We start from the raw sequence: 21,774 nt of genomic DNA, 5'->3' as shown, positions 1-21,774 counted from the left end.
GAATTGGTACAAATGTATTGTTTATGGAGCATCAGTGTTGCTGGTGTTGCTCTTTGAGACTGGAATCTGTAAGGTTTTCCTTTTGAAATGTAGAGCTGTAGAAAAGTTTTATAATAAGAAAAGGGCTGAGTTTCTTTGTTTTGTTTTTGTTTTTACTTACCAGGGAGACAAGATGTCATCTGTCCTCTTTACTTGGAGTAGCTGATTCAAAATGAGAACCAACAAGGTCTACAAACTCGTCATACATAAGAAGGGCTTTGGGGGCAGTGGTCAGTATCTGTTGGGTCATAAGTGTTTTTAGGAATGCTGGTTTCATGAACAATGATATAATCGGCAGTTTTCCATAATATTTCTAATTTAACAGTGACAAAGCTAGTTTCCATTTTTGTTAGGCTTTTTCAAACAAAGTATTAAGGGCTTAGCCTTTGTGTAACCTACAGTGTCACTAGTCAGAAGGTGTAAAGCCCATTGATAGTAGAATACAAATTAAAATCCACAAGTGCCAGATTATAGTAAAAATGTTAGCTTCTGTAACAGAAAATATCTTTGACACCTTTTCTGCTTTTCTTTTCTCTCATTGAAGTGGACCTACCCAGGCTTGTTTGTAAATATGTAAATATATATATATCTTTACAATTTTATTTTATATTGTTTGCTTTTTGGTGGGCCACTTTCTAGATGTTGCAACAGGTCACGGGTTTGGGTGACATGGGTTCTATTCCTGTGTCTGCAACTCACTTTGTTAATGTGATTTTGGGCAAGTTACTTAACCTCCGTAATACCTGGCAGAGGTTGTGTGTGTAAAGCATTTCAGGATCACAAGCAAAGGTGTTGTAGGCAACTGGAATGTGTTTTTCGTGTGCTGTAAGACAGGACTAGAAGAAAATAAATTTGGAGTGTTTTAGCAAATGGGTCCTTCTTCCTACCTTTGGTAAATAAATGCTAAGATTCTGCAACCTCTCAGCTGTCTTTTGCTTATAGCTGATATTGTCATTTTAAAGAGGGAGAAAAATCAGGGTCTGTAGAATTTAACCCATATGTTTTTATTACCAATTCTTGAGGAAAGAAGCCATGCCTAGTGTTTATTTAACTTGTATGTGGTCAGTGTTTGTATTTATCTATAGATCATTAGTGCACTGAGACCATATTATGTTGTTGTTCTTAAAATTAGCCGTATGCTAGTCAGTATTGCTAGAAATGGTGTAAGTTTTTGAAGATAAAGGTTTTAAATTTTTTTAGCAAAATTCCTCCTCCCCTATTGTATTTTTTTTAAGAGTCCTGGGGATTTTAGTTACGTATGGCATAGAAACATTGAGCTAGCCGAACTGATGGATGGGTTCATCTACGTTTTTGAGCTGTGTAAAGAGCAGCAAGATCAACATTTGAGTAATAGGATTGGGTTTTATTAACCTTCTGTTGGCTGTTAGCTGAGTGATTGGTGCCACCTGACCTAGCTTTGTGTAGAAACTCTCAATGGCGATTCATGAGCATGTCAGTGTTAAGTACATAGTATTCTTGCATCAGGGCTCTTTAAATTTTTTTTTTTTTAAGTGACCCTTTATTTAATGTAGTTCAGAGAATTTGTGGCTGACCATATTGTGGTCATGCTGACACTATGGTTAGAACTGTACTAGCAATAACTGTTTGAGCATGGCTATTGCTAGCATAGTATTGGCCATTGGATACTGATGAGTTGGGCTCTAGGCTATAAGATGAATCAAAGGTTCACTTTAGATAACAAACCTAGTGATAGCACCATCTTTTTCCTCTGTTTATAATGGGGAAGTCACAAGGAATGGCAAGTGATAGTGCATGTGTTAGGGATGCATTTTCTTGTATGGCTTTTCCATCTAAAAAGAAATTTTTAAAAATATAGAAAAGTAAAGGAAATTTGGCTACTACCATCAAACTGGCAGGATGTTTGACACCCTGCTTTAGGTCCACAAGTGCTAGTATATACTTTTTCTCTACATTTCCTCTCTTCCCATTTCCTAGACACTCATACATGCTACAAGGTCTTAGTTTTAGGCTAAGAAGAGATGTTGGGGTAGGGAGAAACTGCCGATGTGAGAAGAGAGGAATAAACTTATTCATGGTTTGTGTGGCACTTACTCTAGCGCTCAGTAATTGTAGAATCACTTTCTTACCAGGAATTCATTTGGAATATACTCTTATTGAACACACACATTTGAAGTACTTACTCTTTTATTTTTTGGTTTAAACTTTTTAATAGGGCAAAGTTACAATAGAATGTTGACATACTGCATTTTATATTACTTATTACTTATTCAGGCTCAGGTTAATATTCAAAGAACCTGGCTGAACATTTTGGTTTGCTGACTGAGGAGTCGTCCTACTGTGAGTGCCTTAAAAAGGGACCAAACTTTCTAAATATCTGTCCCCTTGTTGGTGCTTCTCGGGCGTATGTACCTTTGTCCCAGACAACAACAAAAACAATGATTACTTTTGTGTATATGTGTATGTCTGTGTAGTGATTTAGTGTTGTCTTTACTTTTAGGGTGAGTTTAGAAAGGCACAGTCTTCATCTGCCTGATGCTATCATCTGGAGTGGAGTCCCAAGAGAGAAGCCACCCACGTCCCCTTGATTCCTCCATGTCTGCTGTGGTACAGGAATTGTACGCTGGACTGCCAGTCAGCATCTCTACTGAGCTTACTGCTGGGTCCGATCCTAATGTTAGACTAGATACAAAACCTGAAGCATCAACACTTGTGCTAGCACATAGTAGCAGTTTGTTGTCTGAGTCCCACAGGATTAGTGGGGTGGAAAATTGCTCCCAGGAAACTGATAACCTGGATCATGGGGACAAGCTTACATCTGATGGGCTGGCAGGATCCCTTTCTGAAGAGTCTATGGGGGCTGGAAACCTTGCTGAGCACGAAGAGGCCAAAAGTGGAAGCTTGGGGAAGCCGGACACTTGTGCTAATGCGAGCCAAAAGGAAGAGAGACGATCTGCGAAAGAAACACAAGATGCTGAGGAAGAGCTTGTTGGATGTTGTGCTTTAGCCTCTGAAGAAAAGTGGTGGTTGAGACAGGTAAGAAAGAAATTGATTACAGTGAATGTTTGAACATAGCAGAGAGGGATTTGTTAGGGACTCGATGTCAATGTGCTTTTTGTTCTCTTTCTTTAAGTCTTGCCATCATAGCATCCAAAAATATTTAATAAATTTCAATTTGTATTCTATTGTTATAAGTGTGATTAATCGCAATTAATTTTTTTAATCGTGGCTAATTTTTTTGAGTTAATCGTGTGGGTTAACTGCGATTAATTGACAGCCCTAAAAAACCCCTTCACAAATGCCAAATGTCCCTCTTCCCAGCTGTTGAGGAGGATACATTGTAGTCTAAAATGTCATAATACAGGTAACAAATTAGCCATTATGTGGTCATGCTATTGGTACCAGATTAAAATAACTAGCAGTGCTTATGCTGAAACCATATATGACATCACTTATGTCTTAAGTACAGTTTCTGCAGTCTGCTGTATCTTTCAACTCAACTCCTCAATAATTGGACAGTGGATCAGTGTCTCTATTTCCTTTTTCAAATAATAAGGCCTCTCAGCTCATATGTTGTTTTTTTTCTCCAGCAGACATTGACGTTCCAATTATTATTCCAAGGCAAAAAAGTTTGTGAGCTTAGAGATAAAATTGAAATTAACACTTCACCGGGGAAACCCCCCCCAAACATTGAAATATTATTTAAAAAAAAAAAATTGTTTAACTTGAAAATTCCGTGTTACAGGTTTTACTATTTGGCACAAGGAATTCCAAACACTTGAAAGCATGTAAATACACTAAATGAGAAAGTTTGATTAAAGTAAGGAACTGAAAATTGAGCTTATACCAGGAAGTGAACTTCAAACTCAAATTTCTGAGAAATAATTCTCTCTCCATAATGTGGTCATATGATGACATTTAGGTTTCTTTGATGTCTTTATAATACATATTAAGGTAGTTTAAATGTTACAGATGTTCATGTAACTTTTCAATTGCATCTGCTGTTTTCTTTCTCCCTGAGCAGAGTCTCTCCCCAAAATCCCCTATCATTTTAAAAGTTTGTGTGAGAGAGGAGATTTAAGTCAAAGCTTGGTAGTAATTTAATTGTATAAAACCACACTTCATACTTTTTTTTTACTTGGCTTTTTTGCTGGGGGTAGTGAACAAAAAACTATTTTTCCTAGTAGCAGCAGTAATGGGTACATAAACTACAAAACAAATAGTAGGAGTTGTACTAGAGAATTATTTAAATTTAGCATGTTTTCATTGGGAGACTGAAGTTGGTTTTGAATTTTTATTTTTAAACAAGGATGGTTCTCTACAGTTCCAAAAAAAGCTGATTTCATAGTGAAATCTTCCTAATCATATGACTAATCCCATTTTCTATTTTTCAAAGTTCTTATTTTTCTTTTCAGTAGAGCCACTGTAGACTGACTTTACATTAGTTTGCATCAGTGGTTCATCTTCAAACTACTTCTATGGCTTTGGGTTTGATTGATTAAAAATTAGTGTGGAGGACAAGACAAGATAGTTATAAAACCTGAAACGTACATTGTGAGGTGGAGTGGATTTTGGAGTTTTATCACTGGGGGAAAAAAACTCTAAATGTCTTAATTGGTTTGGCTACTCTATGCGCTGAAAATATTGGACAGTACAGCTGTGAACTGACTGCTCCTTCTGTTTGAAAATTTATTCTCTGGACAAGTGACATGGGCTTCAACATGTCAAGTAGCTGCTAAAGCTGGAGTGCACACGAGCCAGAGCTTACACCAAGGGACAAAATAGAAAACGCTTCTTCCATCGAGAGTCTTCACTCTGCATCCATCAGCTTCACCCATCACTGCAAATTAAATATAATACTTTGCTAATGTGGATACATTTATAATTCATACACACAAAGGCAATTCTCTCGTCATTTCTCAGCAAGGATTTAAATAGCAAAATGCTGTAGTTAAGGCTCCTATTGATTAAGACTTCATTATTTTACAAAATATACTAGAGAATGTTTAGTACGTGAATGTTTAGTACATGAATAAGTCATTTTATAGATAAATATATTAAAATATTTTGTTAAACATTCCTTTTTATCCACCTGTGAGTTCTGGAGCATGTCTGCATTTAAAATTTTGAGGGTGAGGGTTTATTGCAGGGGAGTTAATAAATATGATTGTCACACTGCTGTTGCTTTAAGAAGGAAACTGCAATTTAGCTGTTCAAAACCTGGGTACAATATTACAAGGCCTGGATTCTATTCTTAGCTTTGCAACTTATTTACTGTGACACTTAGGATGAGTCACTTAGTCTTTTTCCTTTCCAGTAGTCTAAGGAATATTATAAGCAGTATTGAGACAATGTTTGAAAGCACTTTGAGGTCTCCATATGGAAAGTGTTGTAGAAATGCATAATAGTTCATTAATAATTTTTTTGAGGAACGCATAGTTGGCCTTTCTAGTGCCTTTACTAATGAATTTCTAGGGCCTTCACATTCTAGTGCTTTTACTAATGAATTCACTTTCATGTGCATCTGGGTGAAAACTACTTAACTGAAGTACATTAAAAGAAACTAAACATATTAGCAAATGCCTTCTTAAATGTACAGTAATATGTGACACTTAATATTGCTGTTTGACCACAAATTATTATTGCAGTATTTGGTTGAGAGCAAAAAGCTGTAGTCAAGGTTGAAGAATGGCTTAACACCTCCTGTTTCACGTGCTCATAACTTCCTTAAAATATTCACCTTTTTAATTACATTGTTTTTCATGACTGCTCAGTTGTCAAAGATAAGATATTTTTCTAAAGTTTGTGTGTGTGTGGTTTTTTAAGTTTGAATTAAGTCCCCTTATCCATTTTTGAGCCAGGCAAGGATGAAAAAAGATATGAGTGCTAATGAAGTTACTGTTTAGATCAGAAAGAACGTGTGTTCCATAGACTTTCACCTGGATCTGCTGTATCCTTGCTCAGCCATTCTAGCTTTCTTATTCTCTCAGAATTTTGTTAATTTTGAGTGAGTGATCAATTATCATACATCCATTTCAAATATCCAACATCCAAGTAGTGGGGCCTTGAGAATGTGTAAAATTTTGAAATGGATGACTGGAGCGTGGGTCCCCAGACTGCTCATTCACTCTCTTGGGTGGAAAATTAGGTCTTTAGGCAATTCTGTAGAGCCCTTTTCTTGGCTGAGAAACAGGTCCTAGGGATAATCTTCCTTGTCCTGAGAGAGAGATGGGTCCCCACTCTTCTCCCTAGTCCCTCTAACCATTACAGGGGGAAACCAGTGCCTCTATTATATGCAAATTTCTTGCTGTCCATATTTCAGTGATGCATTTAAAGGAGTGTGTAGTTCTTAGAGACAGTAGTATAGTAATTACAAGAAATGTACCTATAGAATGTGTGTGCTTGTGTGTTTCCCTTCATCCTTCAACAAAATTTAGGAAACATAATGCAAAAAACTGTTAATGCAATAGTAAGTTTGCATAATTAAAGTAGTCGGAAAATGCTGAAGTTAAGGTAGTACAGTGAAGAGGGTAATATTTTCTTGTGCGTTTTTCATCTGCACAAGGGATTCCACTGAGAGGGATTATAATAATTGGTTTGGGGTTTGATGAAGGATTACCATTCTGTTTCATATTGGGACGCTTTCCATTGTATTTAAATTCACTTCCTGCTTTAGTTGCTACTTTGGCAAGGCTTTACTGATGCTGAGTTTAAATCTTCTCTGGAATTGTCTCCTCCTGAGGATAGGAAAGACTAATGCAGTATCTTCAACAGTGAGTGGATTTAAAAAAAATTTTTTTTAAGAGGAAAGATGTGATGAGGCAGTGGGTCAGAAAGGAAGGAGAATTACTCATATTAAGTGCTTACAGTTCAATTATTTGTCTGTATTACCACACTTGTAAGTGTGCTTATGGTGTATGCATGACTTTCTCCCTCATTCCCCAAAAAAGCCTAGCATATTATGTGGTATGCTAATGCTTACTGCGTCCAGAGTTAGGACTGGCTTAACAGGTACCGTCCCTGGAGTCTAGGAATAGTCTCTGAAAACTATAATTACCAGTTAGTCTCAGGTGTTGCTGCTATGGTGGTGACTTGTTCCTTTATTTCAGGAGAAGCCTCAGATAAACCGAAGTGGGGGAGAATTTTCAAGAATCTGCTGCACTGAAATGGCAAGCCCTCTGAAGAGTAAAGGTGTGTATTTCAGTTGTTCAGCTTTTTTCCTTCATGATCCTCTTTCATTCACAGAAGTGCGTGAATGATTGCAGGGATAGCTCCTCTGTTCTTTTCGGTAGTGGAAGTTACTGCCCTGTTCGTGTAGAACAATAGCAAAGCTTAATCCTGTGCTGTCTCCTGGCCATGTGCTGATGTGATTGAAATGCTCTGATGAAGAGAGTCCATATTTGGTAGTTCTTAGTCTGAAATACTTGTTGACTCCGGTGCAGATGCTCTTGTTAGTAATTATTGTTTCGTTTTGAGAAATAAGGTAATACAAAACTACATGAAAATGTTAACGGTAGAGATGTGCAAAAGAAACAATAATTGGCTGACTCAGTCACCATCTAACACTTTAGAATATGCAGTTTCCAAAGTGAGAGGGGTTTCTGCCCTAATTCTTAGTCCTCCTGCTAATGATCCACTTCTGTCCACAAATGCTTTGATCACTTTGCCTGCATCTGGTGGCTATTCTCTCTTTCTCTGCACAGCAAGCAGGTATATTGTGACTCTGTTTAACTCCAGGATTCTGGAACAACCATATTTTGATTTCAGTCCTGTGTTTATTGCAAATCAGGCCTGCTTGGCTGTGGCTAATATCCTGTTCTATATTGAGTTCTCAGTCACCACAGATTCTGTTGACTTCATACTAAAAGCTAATATTTCAAATAGAAGATTTGGGTCTGTCCCTGCATGTAATTTGGTGGCACCAGATGTATCTGTTTACAGCTGCTGTTCTGTGAATTACTATCATTCAGACTGAGGCCTGGTCTACACTGGGGGAGAGGGGGAATCGATCCAAGATACGCAACTTCAGCTATGAGAATAGCGTAGCTGAAGTCGACGTATCTTAGATCAACTTAGATTGACTTACTTCGCGTCCTCGCAGCGCATGATTGACGGCCGCCACTCCCCTGTCGACTCCGCTTCCTCCTCTCGCAGCGGTGGAGTTCCGGAGTCGACAGGGAGCACGTTCGGGTATCGATTTATTGTGTCTAGACGAGACGCGATAAATCGATCCTCGATAGATCGATCACTACCCGCCGATCCGGCGGGTAGTGTAGACGTACCCTGAGCATAAAACAAAACCAAGAAAAGACCAGCCTTAAGCAACACAACAAGCTTGTGTTTGCTTGGAGACCAGTTTTCCAGTCTTGGTTTCTGAAAGTATGGAAAAAGTCTTCAAAAGTTTGAGCAAATACTGTTCAGATGTTTTTGAGAATAAAGAAATTGAAATTCTTTTCCAAAACTTGTGACCTCTTTTGAACAAAACTATTGTTGAAATGACCAGAAGTAAACACACAATGAAATTTGAAGTGGAAATAACTCTCGTTAAGAAGTGTCTTTGAGTGTTCTGGTGCAAAGAGATTTGATTTGAAAATAGTTTGAGAATTCCATGCTGCACAGTATATTTTACCAAGGAGTCTTATTAAATTCATAAAATGCCAGCTAGAAAAACTGCTTCATTTTTATGGCTGTACATGTTTATGGCTAATGTACTAGCACAAGGAAGAGTGCAATGAAGAGATTAAGGAAGGCTGCTGCACATTTTGCATGGCACCAAGACAGGGGCCCCAATCATATAAGCCTCAGAAGGTGCTTGGGAAAAGAATCTAGTGGTGTTAAACCAAATAGCTTCCAGATTATAAACCAAATAGCTTCCAGATTATGGAATTTACTTGTTACCATTTTTTTAAGTCAGTGGGTCTGCTAACTCTTGGATTTGTGTACTCTTTTTCAAAAGTAAATTCCATTCAGTTAAGGAAACTTTGTTTGTAGCTCAACATTCAAGTCAGGAAATACTTAGTTAAGGTTGCATGTGTAACCTTTAATTCTATGCCTTGTGTATATACATTGTGATACAATCTGATTACGTACCATTTCTGAATTCTGATATACAATTTTTTTCTTAAACACATGTAGCCTCTTGTAATATTTTGTACTACGTGTATGCTAGACAGTCCATGAAAGTCACTTATATGAAAAGTATGGAATAAACCCTCCATACATAGCATACCACATTTAAGAGTAAAGCCTAAAGCAATGTTGAAATTTTTTTGGCGTGCATGAGCTACATACGTTTCTAGATAAAATAGTTTTACAGCTAACTGCCTCATCCATTTAATTTCACAAAAGAAAACTTTGTAGCTTATTGAAGAGACTACATATAGTACATAGAGATTAAAGCTTCAATTGTACAGACACACATGCTTAACTTTAACCCTGTGCATCGACGTTGGCAATATTGGGGCCTAAATTACTAAAATAGGCACATTACAGAGAAGAGAACTCTTCATGTAGAAATTCAGTCAGTAAAGAGTTGCTGCACCATTGTAGCAATGAAAATGTGAGCATAAAAGAATGAAAAGCATATTAAAATGAAAACCTAGCACGAGATGCTACATCTGTTTCTAAAGTTACAAAAAAATTGTATTTTTGAGAAATGTGATTGTGTAATTAAAGACTGTATTGTAATGCATCTGCAAAAGAAAGCAATGTTTAGGTTAAGTCCTATTTCGACCATATGTCCTAACTTTTGAGGCACTTACCTGTGCAGCCTTAATAGTCTCAACATAGCAATTTGCATAGAATTTCAAAATTACATGGTACATTAAAATCATTGTTACAATGTTTCCTTCCTTTTCTTATCCTTCCCTTTGTAGCTGGAGGGGACAACCTTTTGGGGATTTAAACTCCTCTTCATGTCTCATTCCAGGGGGCTGGACTTGATGACTTCTTGAGGTCTCCTCCAGCCCTACTTTTCTATGATTCCAGTAGCTAGCTACCACTGGTGCCAATTACATTAAATCAGTGTTTCTGTTAAAGTGATCATTAGTGAAATACTTAATGTTTACAGTTAAACTTTCTTTTGGTTTAACCACCTGTTCAATATTAATGGGGAATTTGGTCACTGACAACTTAAATTTCTGTCCTCTGTGCAATCAGTTTTCTCTGTCTTCCACAAACAAACAAGGATTTAAAATAGGAGACTGTGGTGGTAAAGCCATATATGGGAAGGTGGACTCAGGAGTAGCCATAGTATGTGAAACTATTCTAAAATTTTTTTTAAATGACTAAATTTCAAGATAGTGGTGTCCCTTCAGTACTTTGCAGAGCTGTTTCAGGTTGCTCTACAAAGAGGACAGCATTGCATTGGCTTATGTTCAGTTCATTTAGAAGGTTATCATCAGCCATAAGGGCTAAGAATGTAATATCTTAAAAGGACAGAAGCAAAATTGAACATGTTCTACCCAAAAGGAGGCAAGCAAGTGGTGCCCAAGCAACGCAGATTCATAAACTGGAAGGCCAGAAAAGAGACCATTGTGATCATGTAGTCTGACCTCCTGTATAACACAGGCCATAGGACTTCCCTGAATTAATGTTTGTTTGAATTAGAACATATCTTCTAGAAATCAATCCCTCTTCCTCCCCATCATCATTCCGTGAATATGATTAAGGCCAAAGTAGATGCAGTCTAAGGATCTAATGCACCTAGGAAGAGATTCTTCCCTGAGAAGAAATTATGGCAACTTCTACATCTTTTGCCAGGGTATTACTGGCTTGGACAGTTTCCCTGTCTGAGCTAATTTCCTTAAAAGTAAGGAAATCAGATAGCCAGGGAGCACCATTGGGGAATTTTTCTTTCCTGGCAATTGCTTAATTAGACACCCTAATATTTTTTCACAGAGCAGTGGGATCTAAAATGATGTCCTACAGTCATGTGGATAAGGTGACTGAAGGTTGACATACAGGCAAACCAACTATTAGTGTCCTTCAGGTATTGAGGAGGAAGATTGTTTTAAGGGTGAGTGGATATGGTTTATCAAGGAGTTGTCCAGAAAGACCTTGGCCAGCGCTAGGATGCATAAGAGGAAGCACAAGCCAAGCATTTCATGCCTGCTGTTTGGGAAATACGGGAGTAAACCAAAGTGCTAAAGCAAAGTGGAATAAAACCTGACAGGGATGATGTAAGGGTGACTTCCAAAGAAAGCTCTTGGTATTGTCCTGCTGACTGCTTGGTCTCCAGATAGATTTACAGTAGACTAGAGCAGTGGTTCTCAAAGCTGGTCTGCCGCTTGTTCAGGGAAAGCCCCTGGTGGGCTGGGCCGGTTTGTTTACCTGCCACACCTGCAGGCTCGGCCAATCGTGGCTCCCACTGGCCGCGGTTCACCACTCCAGGCTAATGGGGGCTGCAGGAAGGGCGGCCAGCACATTCCTCGGACCGCGCCACTTCCCGCAACCCCCATTGGCCTGGAGCGGTGAACCGCAGCCAGTGGGAATCGCGATCAGCCGAACCTGCGGGTGCGGCAGGTAAACAAAATGGCCCAGCTCGCCAGGGGCTTTCCCTGAACAAGCGGCGGATCGGCTTTGAGAACCACTGGACTAGAGCCCTACCTAGTAAGCAGGTTGCACAAAGTTAGCAAAGATAGAATCCCAACTAGATTGGACAAATGGGTACTCAACCTAGCACATCAAGGCTATGTGATAGTTATTGACTCCCACATGCAGATTTATGATCTTCCTTTATTGAATTACCTCTTCTCTGTTTAAAAAAAAAAAAAAAAAAAAAAATGGAGGCAGCAACCCTTCAGTCTAGATTTGGGAACCAGAGGAAGTTTGGAGAGTGGAGATGGGCCTAGGTCCTTACTCCCTTCCTGGTTCTCAAAGGCTCAGGAGGATGCAGGGCAGTATCAGACCTAAATGCCTAACTTTTTCCAAAGAGGCTTGTAACTTTTATATTGCCTCAACATTTGGGTGTCCCAATTTATCTTAAAGAAGACCAGATTTTAAGTAATATTGAGCATTTACTTTCTGAAAAACCAGGTGCCTTAAGCTGTCTGAAGTTGGCTACACAAAATCACTTGTCACTTTTGAAAATGTAGGCCAAAGTTCCTGATGTGTGAGAGAGCTGGGATTCAAGAGGGAAATGCTTAGGTTCACTCTTTTGGTTATCTTCTAAGGCAGTGGTTCCCAAACTTGTTCCACCGCTTGTGCAGGGAAAGCCCCTAGCTGGCCACGCTGGTTTGTTTCCCTGCCGCGTCTGCAGGTTTGGCCGATCATGGCTCCCAGTAGCCGCGGTTCGCTGCTCCAGGCCAATGGGTGCTGCTGGAAGCGGCGGCCAGTGTGTCCGATGAACCTGTGGACGCGGCAGGTAAACAAACCAGCCTGGCCTGGTCCGTCAGGGGCTTTCCCCGCACAAGCAGCGGAACAAGTTTGGGAACCACTGTTCTAAGGTGATATGCTGTTGTCAATCAAGCTGAGACATGATATGATTATACATCTTTATAACACTGTCTTATAAGAGGATGCTTTCCTTACAGTAGCTGTCATTTCTAATACACTCTCACCTCGCAATATACATAAGTTTTATGAAAGAACTTTGTAACGTCAGTAAACTTTCTCAAACAAGGTGAGATCTATGTCTACTCCTTGCTGGATGATTTGCTTATATGTAAGCGTGCCCTCACAGAGAATAAGTGGAAATGGATAGCCTGTATGCAGCTCAATATTTAGATAAGAACAGTATTGGCATAAGTCAGTACAAGAATCAGTAGATGCCGGAAAAGTTGATCTTTCACTGTAGAGTGTGAATTGATAGCAAGAGCCACAAAGAGCTCTCTGCAGAGGAAAGAGCTTGGATGCTAAACGAGGAAAGAGCTTGGATGCTAAACACACAGCCAAAGAGGTCCCTAACTACAAAAAAGCCAAGGACTGTTGTTTCTAAGTGTCATGCTGTTGGGCAAGACTCTACATGTGAAATTGTCAGTTTTCTTCTCTAATTGCTCTGGCATATTTTACCAATTTATCAACCTGTTGCACCTACGTTCCAGGAAAGATGGCTAAGTCTCTGTGCTAATGGCTAAAGAACAATATGTATCTAGCTGGTCACAGGATTACTGAGCCAGAGCAGCATTTTGATAACTGTAGATGCCACCTGAACAGCTGGGGTGCACACACACAAAGGAAATCAGTACAAAAGGAGGAAGGATCCATGACAGGCACTCATAAAATGAAAATCTACTGTCCTGGTAAGCTGGCTCTGCAGACAGTTAATATACTCAAGCAAGTGGAGCCTCCATCTCAAGATTATTTTTTAATTGCAAGTCAGGTTTTTGGGTGCACTCTCGCTGGATCCAGTCATGTCAAGATTGAGCAACAAGGCACCTCCAGGAGAAGGAACCACAAGGGTACAGCAATTGACATCCTGTCCAAGAGATGGCTGAAATCCTTTCTGTATGTCTTGCCACCTGTATTCATACTCTGCAAAATGATACAAAGCCAAGGTGATTCTGATTGTTCCTTAGTGTCCAAAGAGCCTTGGTCTTCTGACATGATCAGTCTATTGGTCTATCTGCCCATCTTCTTTCCCTGCAGGAGTTGGGAGTCCAGTTCTGAACATGAACCAGAAAAGTGAAGTTTAGCTGCATGACACTTGAAAGGAAGTAATTGAAAAGGGAAGGCTGGCCTTCTACACCACCTTACATACATCACATGAAGTTGCCCAACAGTCTGTATTCTAGAGCCTGGTCATGGGTTCAAGGACCAATGGAGGTGCAATCATGCAGTACTGTACAAGTCAAGGCCAAAGATATGTTCTGAAGTCCCTAAGTCAGGGCTTGACAATACATCTAAAATATCGACTTTAAAATCCCACATTGCAGCACTAATAGTGCACTGCATTCAACAGAAAATAGACTTCACTCTATCCTGACACCAGAAGGTTCCCCAGGACATCTTGGCTAAGTAACCATCTACATGTGTATGGAATACAGCACTTGTGTTCAATACTCTGTAGATGTCAGAAGGGCACTCAAAATATACAGTTCATCTCAGTGCAGTCTGATGGAATTTGTAAGGCACACTTGAACCTCTATCAATATGTTTACCAGTTGTATAAGATAGACCTGCAAGCTTAATTGGATGCTTCCTTTGGTGGAAGAGTTCTGCATGTGGTGGCACTTTAGGGATTAGGCAGTGATAGAGAATAAATAGAATGCTAAGTGTGTTCATGGAGCCATACACATAGACATCTTTGGTGATCTTAGTGATAACGTGATGAACACCTATATAAAAGGGGCATGGATTCCCAATCCAGAAATATCAAACTAGGGAAAATTTACAAATGAAATGAATTGAAGGAAGCTAGTTGGCACAGAAGTAGAGGCTACTAAAAGGAAAATCCTTTTTACCCAAGTGTGGGCGAACGCACTAAAGGAAGTGGTTAGAAAAGAAGATACACATGGAAACAGATTTATTAAAATATTTGAAGGTGAAGCTGAGGCACTCCTTTTGTTGTAGAGAAAGAAGAGGCATTAGTGAAGAGATTTAAGAAAAAGAAGAGGTAATCAGACTGTTTCGGTATTGAAATGGACTTGGACAATCTAATGGGTCTCTTCCAACTCAAGCTTCTTACTTTTAACCTTGGTAACATTTGGATAGATTGGAAGAGAGAAAGGGAATAAAAATACAAAATGCTCTTGAAACAGTTGCTCCATTGTAAAATTTCATTTCAACTGTGCATGCATATCTTCCTCTAGTTCCTTGTCTGCATGAGAACAGTAGTTGGCAGTACAAAAGTTATAGTAAGAGGAGACTTTTTAATCTTCTCTCCTGTAATACAATTAAGAGAGTATAAATTCATTCAGTTTTGAAACCGCTTACTCTGTCCCACCAGATAATTTAAATACACATCTTGTCTACTTCCCACTCTTCTAAATCTGTACATATTGTAATTTGCTATTCATCATAGAAAAATGCTACTGAAAATAAGCACTAGTTTGATAGAACTCATATGACCTCTGGCTCTGAACTCTTGAATTACAGTGATCTGGAAATTGATAATATTGGATTCATACCAGTTATGTTTAATATCCATGCAAATAGGTTAGTTAGGATTAAAATAGAATTTTGACTTGTTTTAAAGTAAACTGGTGGTGGGGTTTGTCAAAGTGATTAATTATCAATTAGCAAAAGTGTGCTGTTCGTAATTGTATATTAAGTAGAGAAGAAAGTCAAATGGAAGGTTTTTTTAATTTAGTGTGCAGTACTGATTTTTTATTTATTTATTTATTTTTCCTTGTGCAGAAGAAAACCAAACAAATGTACAGGTGACACCTGAAATTCTGCCAAAGCCCACTGAAGAAGTACAAGGTATGAAGGCTGATGGGACTAGGATATTTAGTAAAGCAGGATACAGGAATGACAGAGTGAGTAAAGGTCTTCCATCTGAGAACAATGAATGCCCAGATATAGACACTATCACGGCCAGTGGTGAGGTTTCAGAAACCAACACCTTAGTTCCTTTAGCGCCTTTAACAGTTGTGGAGACTGGATCAACAAAAGAACATCCACAAGAAAAGCGAGAATATAAAGGATTAACAGCCTGTACTACAATGTCATTGACCGCAATGGGTTGTGCTATTTTTGATTCAGAGACTGGAGAAGTAGAGTTGTCTAGATCAAGCCATGTTAATGAAACTAATGCAGCACCTGCCAGTTACCAGACTTACCAGCAAGATGAAGAAAACTGCCCTCATAACAGTGCTGTTCCTGTACCTAAAAGTAGTGTTGAAGTTGTTATGCTTCTCTCAAAAGAAAGCTCTGAAGCATTATGTGGTTCATTAAGAAGTTTGTGTAGTCTGGAATCTGGAAATATGCCACTGGAAGACAACACTACTGAGATCTGTGAAAAACAGGAGGAGTATCTTGCTGAAGAGATAGAAAGCCCAAGCTGTGATGGTGATAGTCAAAGAACTGAGTTTCTAGAGAACTGGATGGAAGAACAGCTCTCTCCAGTGCAGAGTGAAGAAATGTCCAGTGATGAGGCTGAACAATTGGAAATGGATAGTTGCACTGATCATTCATACAACTATGGTTATGGGAAAGTTGCTGAAATCCAGAGAGAAACTGTTATGAAGAACAGTTGTGGCATGGATAGTGGGTATGATATTCAAGAAAATGTTCATTCAGAGAGCTCTAATTCGCCAGTTCCTAGTTCTGTTGTTTCATCAACTGAGGAGTTTCCAAAAGGAGATTTAAGAATCCCTTCAGAAATTAATAACTTGAAAAAGGATGGGGACCAGTGGCAAATATGTATTAATGATGTAGTAAAACAACATACAAAAGAAAATAGAACTCTGGTGGTGGACACAAAAAACCTTGTCAGTATTCAGACTGGAGACGTGCATACGTGCTCTAAAAATATCTACAATAAATATGCAAATTCTCCTTCCCCTGTTCATGATTTTCTGGACTATGGCTCCAAGGTAGGTGAAGTTTCCCTTGAGGCACAACTGTTTGAAAAGGAAACCAACAGCAGTTCAGTGGTAGAAGATCTGAACAACAGTTTTGGTAAAGCTCCAGAAGCAAATAGTGTTAATGTCAACCTGCCTACATGCAAAGACGCTAACTTTGCTTACACACTAGGTGAAGCTCTTAGTCATGATGCAGAAAAATCAAGAGTGTCTCTCGGGGTTATAAGTGAACTTTCTTCTTGTAATGCTGATGCAGTTTCAAACAGAGATGTGTACCTGGACAGGCTGTCTAAAAAAGAATCCATCATTTCTTCTGCAAAAGTGGAGGCACAGCATGCGGGCCTTCTGCTTCATAAAAAGGAAGAATTGTCTTTACTAAATCACAGGAGTTTCAGTACTTCTAATGTAGCAAGTAAAGGTTCCCAGAAGAGCATGCACTCTGCACTGGGGGATACAGAGAAGATGGTCATGGATATAGAAAATGAAGAAAGTGACATATGTACTCATAATGACCAGTGTATAAAAGACCACTGTTCAGCTGTCAAGACCTGCTTCATCTTATCAGATAGTGCCAGCTTGGATAATGCTACACTGAACAAGGATTCCTTTAAAGCACAGGCTAAATTGAAGACTGAAGAAGTCAGTGGCTTGGAAACAGGAGACTGCCTTATACATAATGATAAAAAGGCAGTCAACCCTCCCGAGGAGAACACTCATGTAGCATGTGAATCTGTTCCTTGTGAAGATAGTTGGAATTGCAGCAGTATGTTTCAGTATATGGCAAGTCGTACTTCCACAGCAGAAAAGCTATTGCATTCAGCTTGCACTCCAGATAAGTCCACTACTAGATTATCAGAAGTGGAGATTTCAAATACAAATGTCGAAGTAGAAAGCTCGAAACTCTATGATGGCCATAGTGAAATAACAGAGGAAAGGCTAGATTCTGGCACCAGAGAGAGAACTTCTGATACAGATAAGGGACAAGGACAAATTAACTCTTATGAATTACAGAAAGATGAAATTGATAGAATAGAAACTGTGGATAGTGTAAAGGCTCATAAAAGCAGTCACCAAAATGAGACTAGTGAACAGTCAGTCAACAGAGATTTGAAAAAAAACATATTTGGTATCCATCTTGAACTTGGCAACACAACAGTAGTCCTGGGAGAGGGAGAACTAAAGATGTACAAGAAGACTGTGATACCTTGTGAATACAATCTTTCCAAAGGCACTACTTCAAAGAGTGATACAGACTCCGGCATCCCAAGTCATGAAAAACATTTGGACGAATCCTTTGACTTAGAATTGTCGGGTTTTAAACATTCAAAGCAACCAAATGAGACCATTTGTCAGGTGGAAAATCAATATCTCTCATGTCAAAGTGAGCTTAATGGGCCAGTTTCATACAAGCAAAATGAAACCCGAGTAGCCGATGAAGTTCTAGAGTTCCAACAGTATGACTTAAACATCTCAAATAAGCAAATATCGAACACTGGTGTACAAACTATGACAAGTTCAGTGGATGAACCTAAAAGATCTCTCCGCTTCAAGGAAAATGAACCATTAACTCTAAAGAAAGATGAAGACACAACTCCATTGGTTCATGAGTCTCTAAGAGAGAAGAGTTTTCAAGGAACTTTCAAAAACGTAATGGTGGATAACTCTTCCAATAGTATGGTAGATACAGAGTGTTCAGAATACACAGATTCCATCAGTGATCTATCAGAAGGGGAGAAAGTAGAATTAAAAGAATATGATAATGTAGGTAGCAGTACAAGGGAAGATCATGGAACTTTCAAAGGAAGTATGGTGGGTTATAGTTCTACCAAAAGTCTGGTAAATGCGGACCATTCAGAATACACAGACTCTATCAGTAGTGCAAAGGAAGATCAAAAAGAACATACAATATTGGCAGAAAATACCAAACTTTCTGCATTATTGAACATGGGCAGCTTGGTTATGGGCCCGGAAGGTAAAATTAAGACCATTGTTGAATCCTTTTCTGTCTCACAGTCAGCCTGCAAGAGTCTTTCAGGTGCACCAGAAGATATGACTCTCGTTCCAGAGATCACAAATGAAACATGCTTACTGTTGGATTCTTCAGTAAATCATAGAATCATAGAAAGCAAGAAAGCTTGTCCTCAGCCAGAACTTGTGACTTTTACAGTTGCTGATGGTCCAGAGAGAGTGAATCCAGTGCAGTCTGAAGAGTTCTGTGCAAACCAAGAGCTTTCCAGTTTGAAAGGTATAACTTCAAAAACACCTTTGGCTCAGAACTCGGAAATCTGCCTGCCTCAAAAAGATGAGCTGCCTGCATCATCAGAGAATGCACAGATAGTTGACCAGGAGTCATCTTCAGCAAATGCTCTTTGTAATGACTATTCTGCTATAGAACCTCTTGAGCTGATAGAGTCATTTGAGAGAAGAGCTGATGGCAACTACAGCACATCTGAAGAGAGAGAAAAAGCAATTAGCTCCCCAAACGATGCAGTTAAATTAGAAGTGTGTAGGGCTTCTCATGCTCACAGCAAGGAGAGGTCTGTAAGTGCAGGGGATAGTGAGCCAATTGTAAAAGAGATGGATGTAATTTCATCAGACAGTATTGATTGTGTACAGAAGTTTAAAAGACCATCTGTAAAAGACCAGAGGCAAAGTGCAGTAACTGCAGAAAAAATAAAGATGCCAATGCATTCCATTTTTGACCATAAAAATTATTTAGGAGTTTTGCTAGAAGACTTGACATTTTCTGGTGACAAAGTTAGAAGCTGTGTGCCTCTGAAGGCTGAGCCTTATGAAAAGCCTTCACAAGCCTACTCTACTGAACAGATCCCCGAATGTAGTTTGAATAACATTTCAGATAAAGGAAAAACTTGCGTTAAAGATCACTCAGAATTAGGAGATGTCAAGTTGCTTTCAGAAATCGTAGACAATTATTTGCAATCTAAAGACTTAGTTAACAAAGAAACGTCAGAAATCCATTATAACACAATATGTAATAAGCCGTCAAACGACACAGAAACACCTTTAAAATGTCTTGATTGCAGTGAAGTGCGTCTGCCTTATGAATTAAGTTCACAGAGCAAAGACAACAGGAAGGAGGTTATAAGAGACCAAATAAAGACGCCACATGACTCAATCAGTGCAGAAAATGAGGTGTCTGATGCGGAGAGATTGGTCAAAGTAGGTGAATGTCAAACTCTTAAGCGAAAGATGTGTGAGGAGACTGAAGTACCTCCAGCTCAAAACATCCTACTCCATGAGGGGCTGGCACAGCAAATAAAGGAGTCAAAAGACACACGGAAAGCAAAAATCCCATTGCAGGAGAGCGTGGTGTTTGATAGTGAGCCTTTAGATAGTTCTTCAAATGAACTGGTGACATCTTCAAGAGTCATGAAGACTGAAGGTCCTAGAGAGCAGCTCTTTGCTGTCATGAGCAGTATAAATGATAGTGACAATAAACAAGTATATAGCACTTTACAAGAAGCCAAAAGGCCAAAGATTTCCAAGGATGGTGATGATAATTCAGAGCATATGAAGACTATGGACTCCGAAGTGGAAAGCCTGAGCTTTCATTTAGGGACCCACATTGAATTGTCAGCAGATAATACCCCTTTCATTCCTGTTTCTCTCTCTCAACCACAAGTTAAAAGCTTTGCTGGGAATGATGAAATCCATGGTGCCTTTGGAAGTACACACAAACTAAGAGGACTTTTTTCACTAAAGAAGCAGCCACGAAGGAAGGTTCCCACACCAGATGAGCTCAAAACTGTAAGAAAAAGTAAAGTTAAAAGCTCAGCTTTTATAGGGAATTCCCCTGGAACTGTTCCTACGCAAGAACACAAACTCCTCAGCTCTGTATATTTTGCATGTAAACCATCAGTAATGGAAGCAGACATAGCCATGAGACTGGACCACATGTCAAAGCAGAGAGCCAATAGGTGCAGTTTGTTGAACAGCTTGAAACTTAGTAAATGTACCAAAGAACCAACACTGTTAAGCAGGCTGTCTACTATGGCCAGTAAACTACTAGCCCCACCCAAAAGCATCCACAGGTTAAAGACTCTGCAATGTTCCTCTGACCATCCAGTGGTTGAAAGGTTCAGCCAACTTAGATCTAAAAAGCTACTGGAAGTTTTTTCATGCATTAACATGAAGTTAAACTCTCACCAGGCTGATGGCTTGTGCACCAAGATGTTCAACTTTCAGCCGTTGGCACTTTATCCTGTAGACTCCGCCAAAATACACATTTTAGACTGGAGTAGTAACATTCCATCATCAGTCTTCAATACCCCCATTTCCCCAGTTTCTTTTCACATCAAATTGGACTCTGATTCTTTGATAAACCTCAGGGGGATTACATCCCAACAGTGTGTACCTGATATACCAGCTTTAGGAGAGGCACCATTACATCCGTCACAGCCTTCAAAATGGACCTTTTCTTTCCTCCTGTCCCAAAGCTGCTCAGGTGCATCAGCTTTCAGGGAAGACGCTAATCTCCGTAAGGAGCTGCAATCTTCTGCTCTCTCTCTAACAACCCCAGAGGCCGTAATCCCTAGTCATGACATTAGGAGAAGTCCCATAGCTAAAAGAAGAACAGGGTGCTCCCTGCTTGGCCTTCACACAGTGTTAGCTCTTTCTTCCCCTGGATGTTACAGGATCTGGACAAGAAGAAGAAATGTAACCAGTCGAATTCCTACTGTCCAGAGACTGTTTATGTCACAATTCACACAGGGCTTGAAAGGGTTAAGGTCTCCAACTTCCGTATCAGATGACCTCTTCTCTTCATTGCCCTACTCACTGGGCAGGGTACTTTCCATATGGAGCCAGCATGGTCCTTCCGCCTGTCCCTCCGAATTCACTCCTCTCCATCCCAATCACTGCAAGTGGCAGCCAAGTCTGGGCATCGAGAACAGGTAAAATCCATCAACTTCTTTCTGAGAATAAATACATAGTGTACATAGTTGCAGCTTTTGGGGAGGGAGAAGGGTATTAGAGGTTGGAGTAGAGGGTCAGTTTCCGGTACTTCCTGTTTAACCTTGCACACTCCACTCAGGAAATGGCTCAATAGAAGACACTTCCATACTGAACCGTCTCTGTTATCTGAATTTGAGTACATTTTCATTGGTTTCTTTAATAATCTCCTCTTCTGGCAGAACCGCTAACTCTTCTTCTCCCTCCCTGCAATACATATACACCATGCACCAGAATATATATTGCAGAAAGATGAGCTACTTCACTAACTCTGTTCTAAATGACTGCAGAGCCCCTGGATTTTTGAGGTAGGAAAGTT

General features: G+C 39.5%; 1 protein-coding gene across 5 annotated transcripts in view; it reads left to right on the top strand.

Annotated features, from left to right (window-relative positions):
* The window catches only part of PRR14L (proline rich 14 like), a 35,896-nt gene that overhangs the window by 961 nt on the left and 13,161 nt on the right, over window positions 1-21,774 (top strand). For 4 of the 5 annotated variants that reach the window (XM_054006645.1, XM_054006643.1, XM_054006644.1 and 1 more), the window contains 4 exons: window positions 164-269; window positions 2,519-3,054; window positions 7,128-7,209; window positions 15,316-21,397. In XM_054006645.1, coding sequence (XP_053862620.1) covers window positions 2,554-3,054; window positions 7,128-7,209; window positions 15,316-21,397 — 6,665 coding nt within the window. In that variant the 5' untranslated portion in view covers window positions 164-269; window positions 2,519-2,553. The remainder of the gene's footprint in view (window positions 1-163; window positions 270-2,518; window positions 3,055-7,127; window positions 7,210-15,315; window positions 21,398-21,774) is intronic. The other variant, XM_054006647.1, reaches the window with a different exon arrangement.

Source organism: Malaclemys terrapin, chromosome 16 (assembly GCF_027887155.1).
Source record: "Malaclemys terrapin pileata isolate rMalTer1 chromosome 16, rMalTer1.hap1, whole genome shotgun sequence".
Lineage (NCBI taxonomy): Eukaryota > Metazoa > Chordata > Testudines > Emydidae > Malaclemys > Malaclemys terrapin.
Note: the sequence above shows the minus strand (reverse complement) of the source record. Positions and strands in the feature narration are given on the sequence as shown.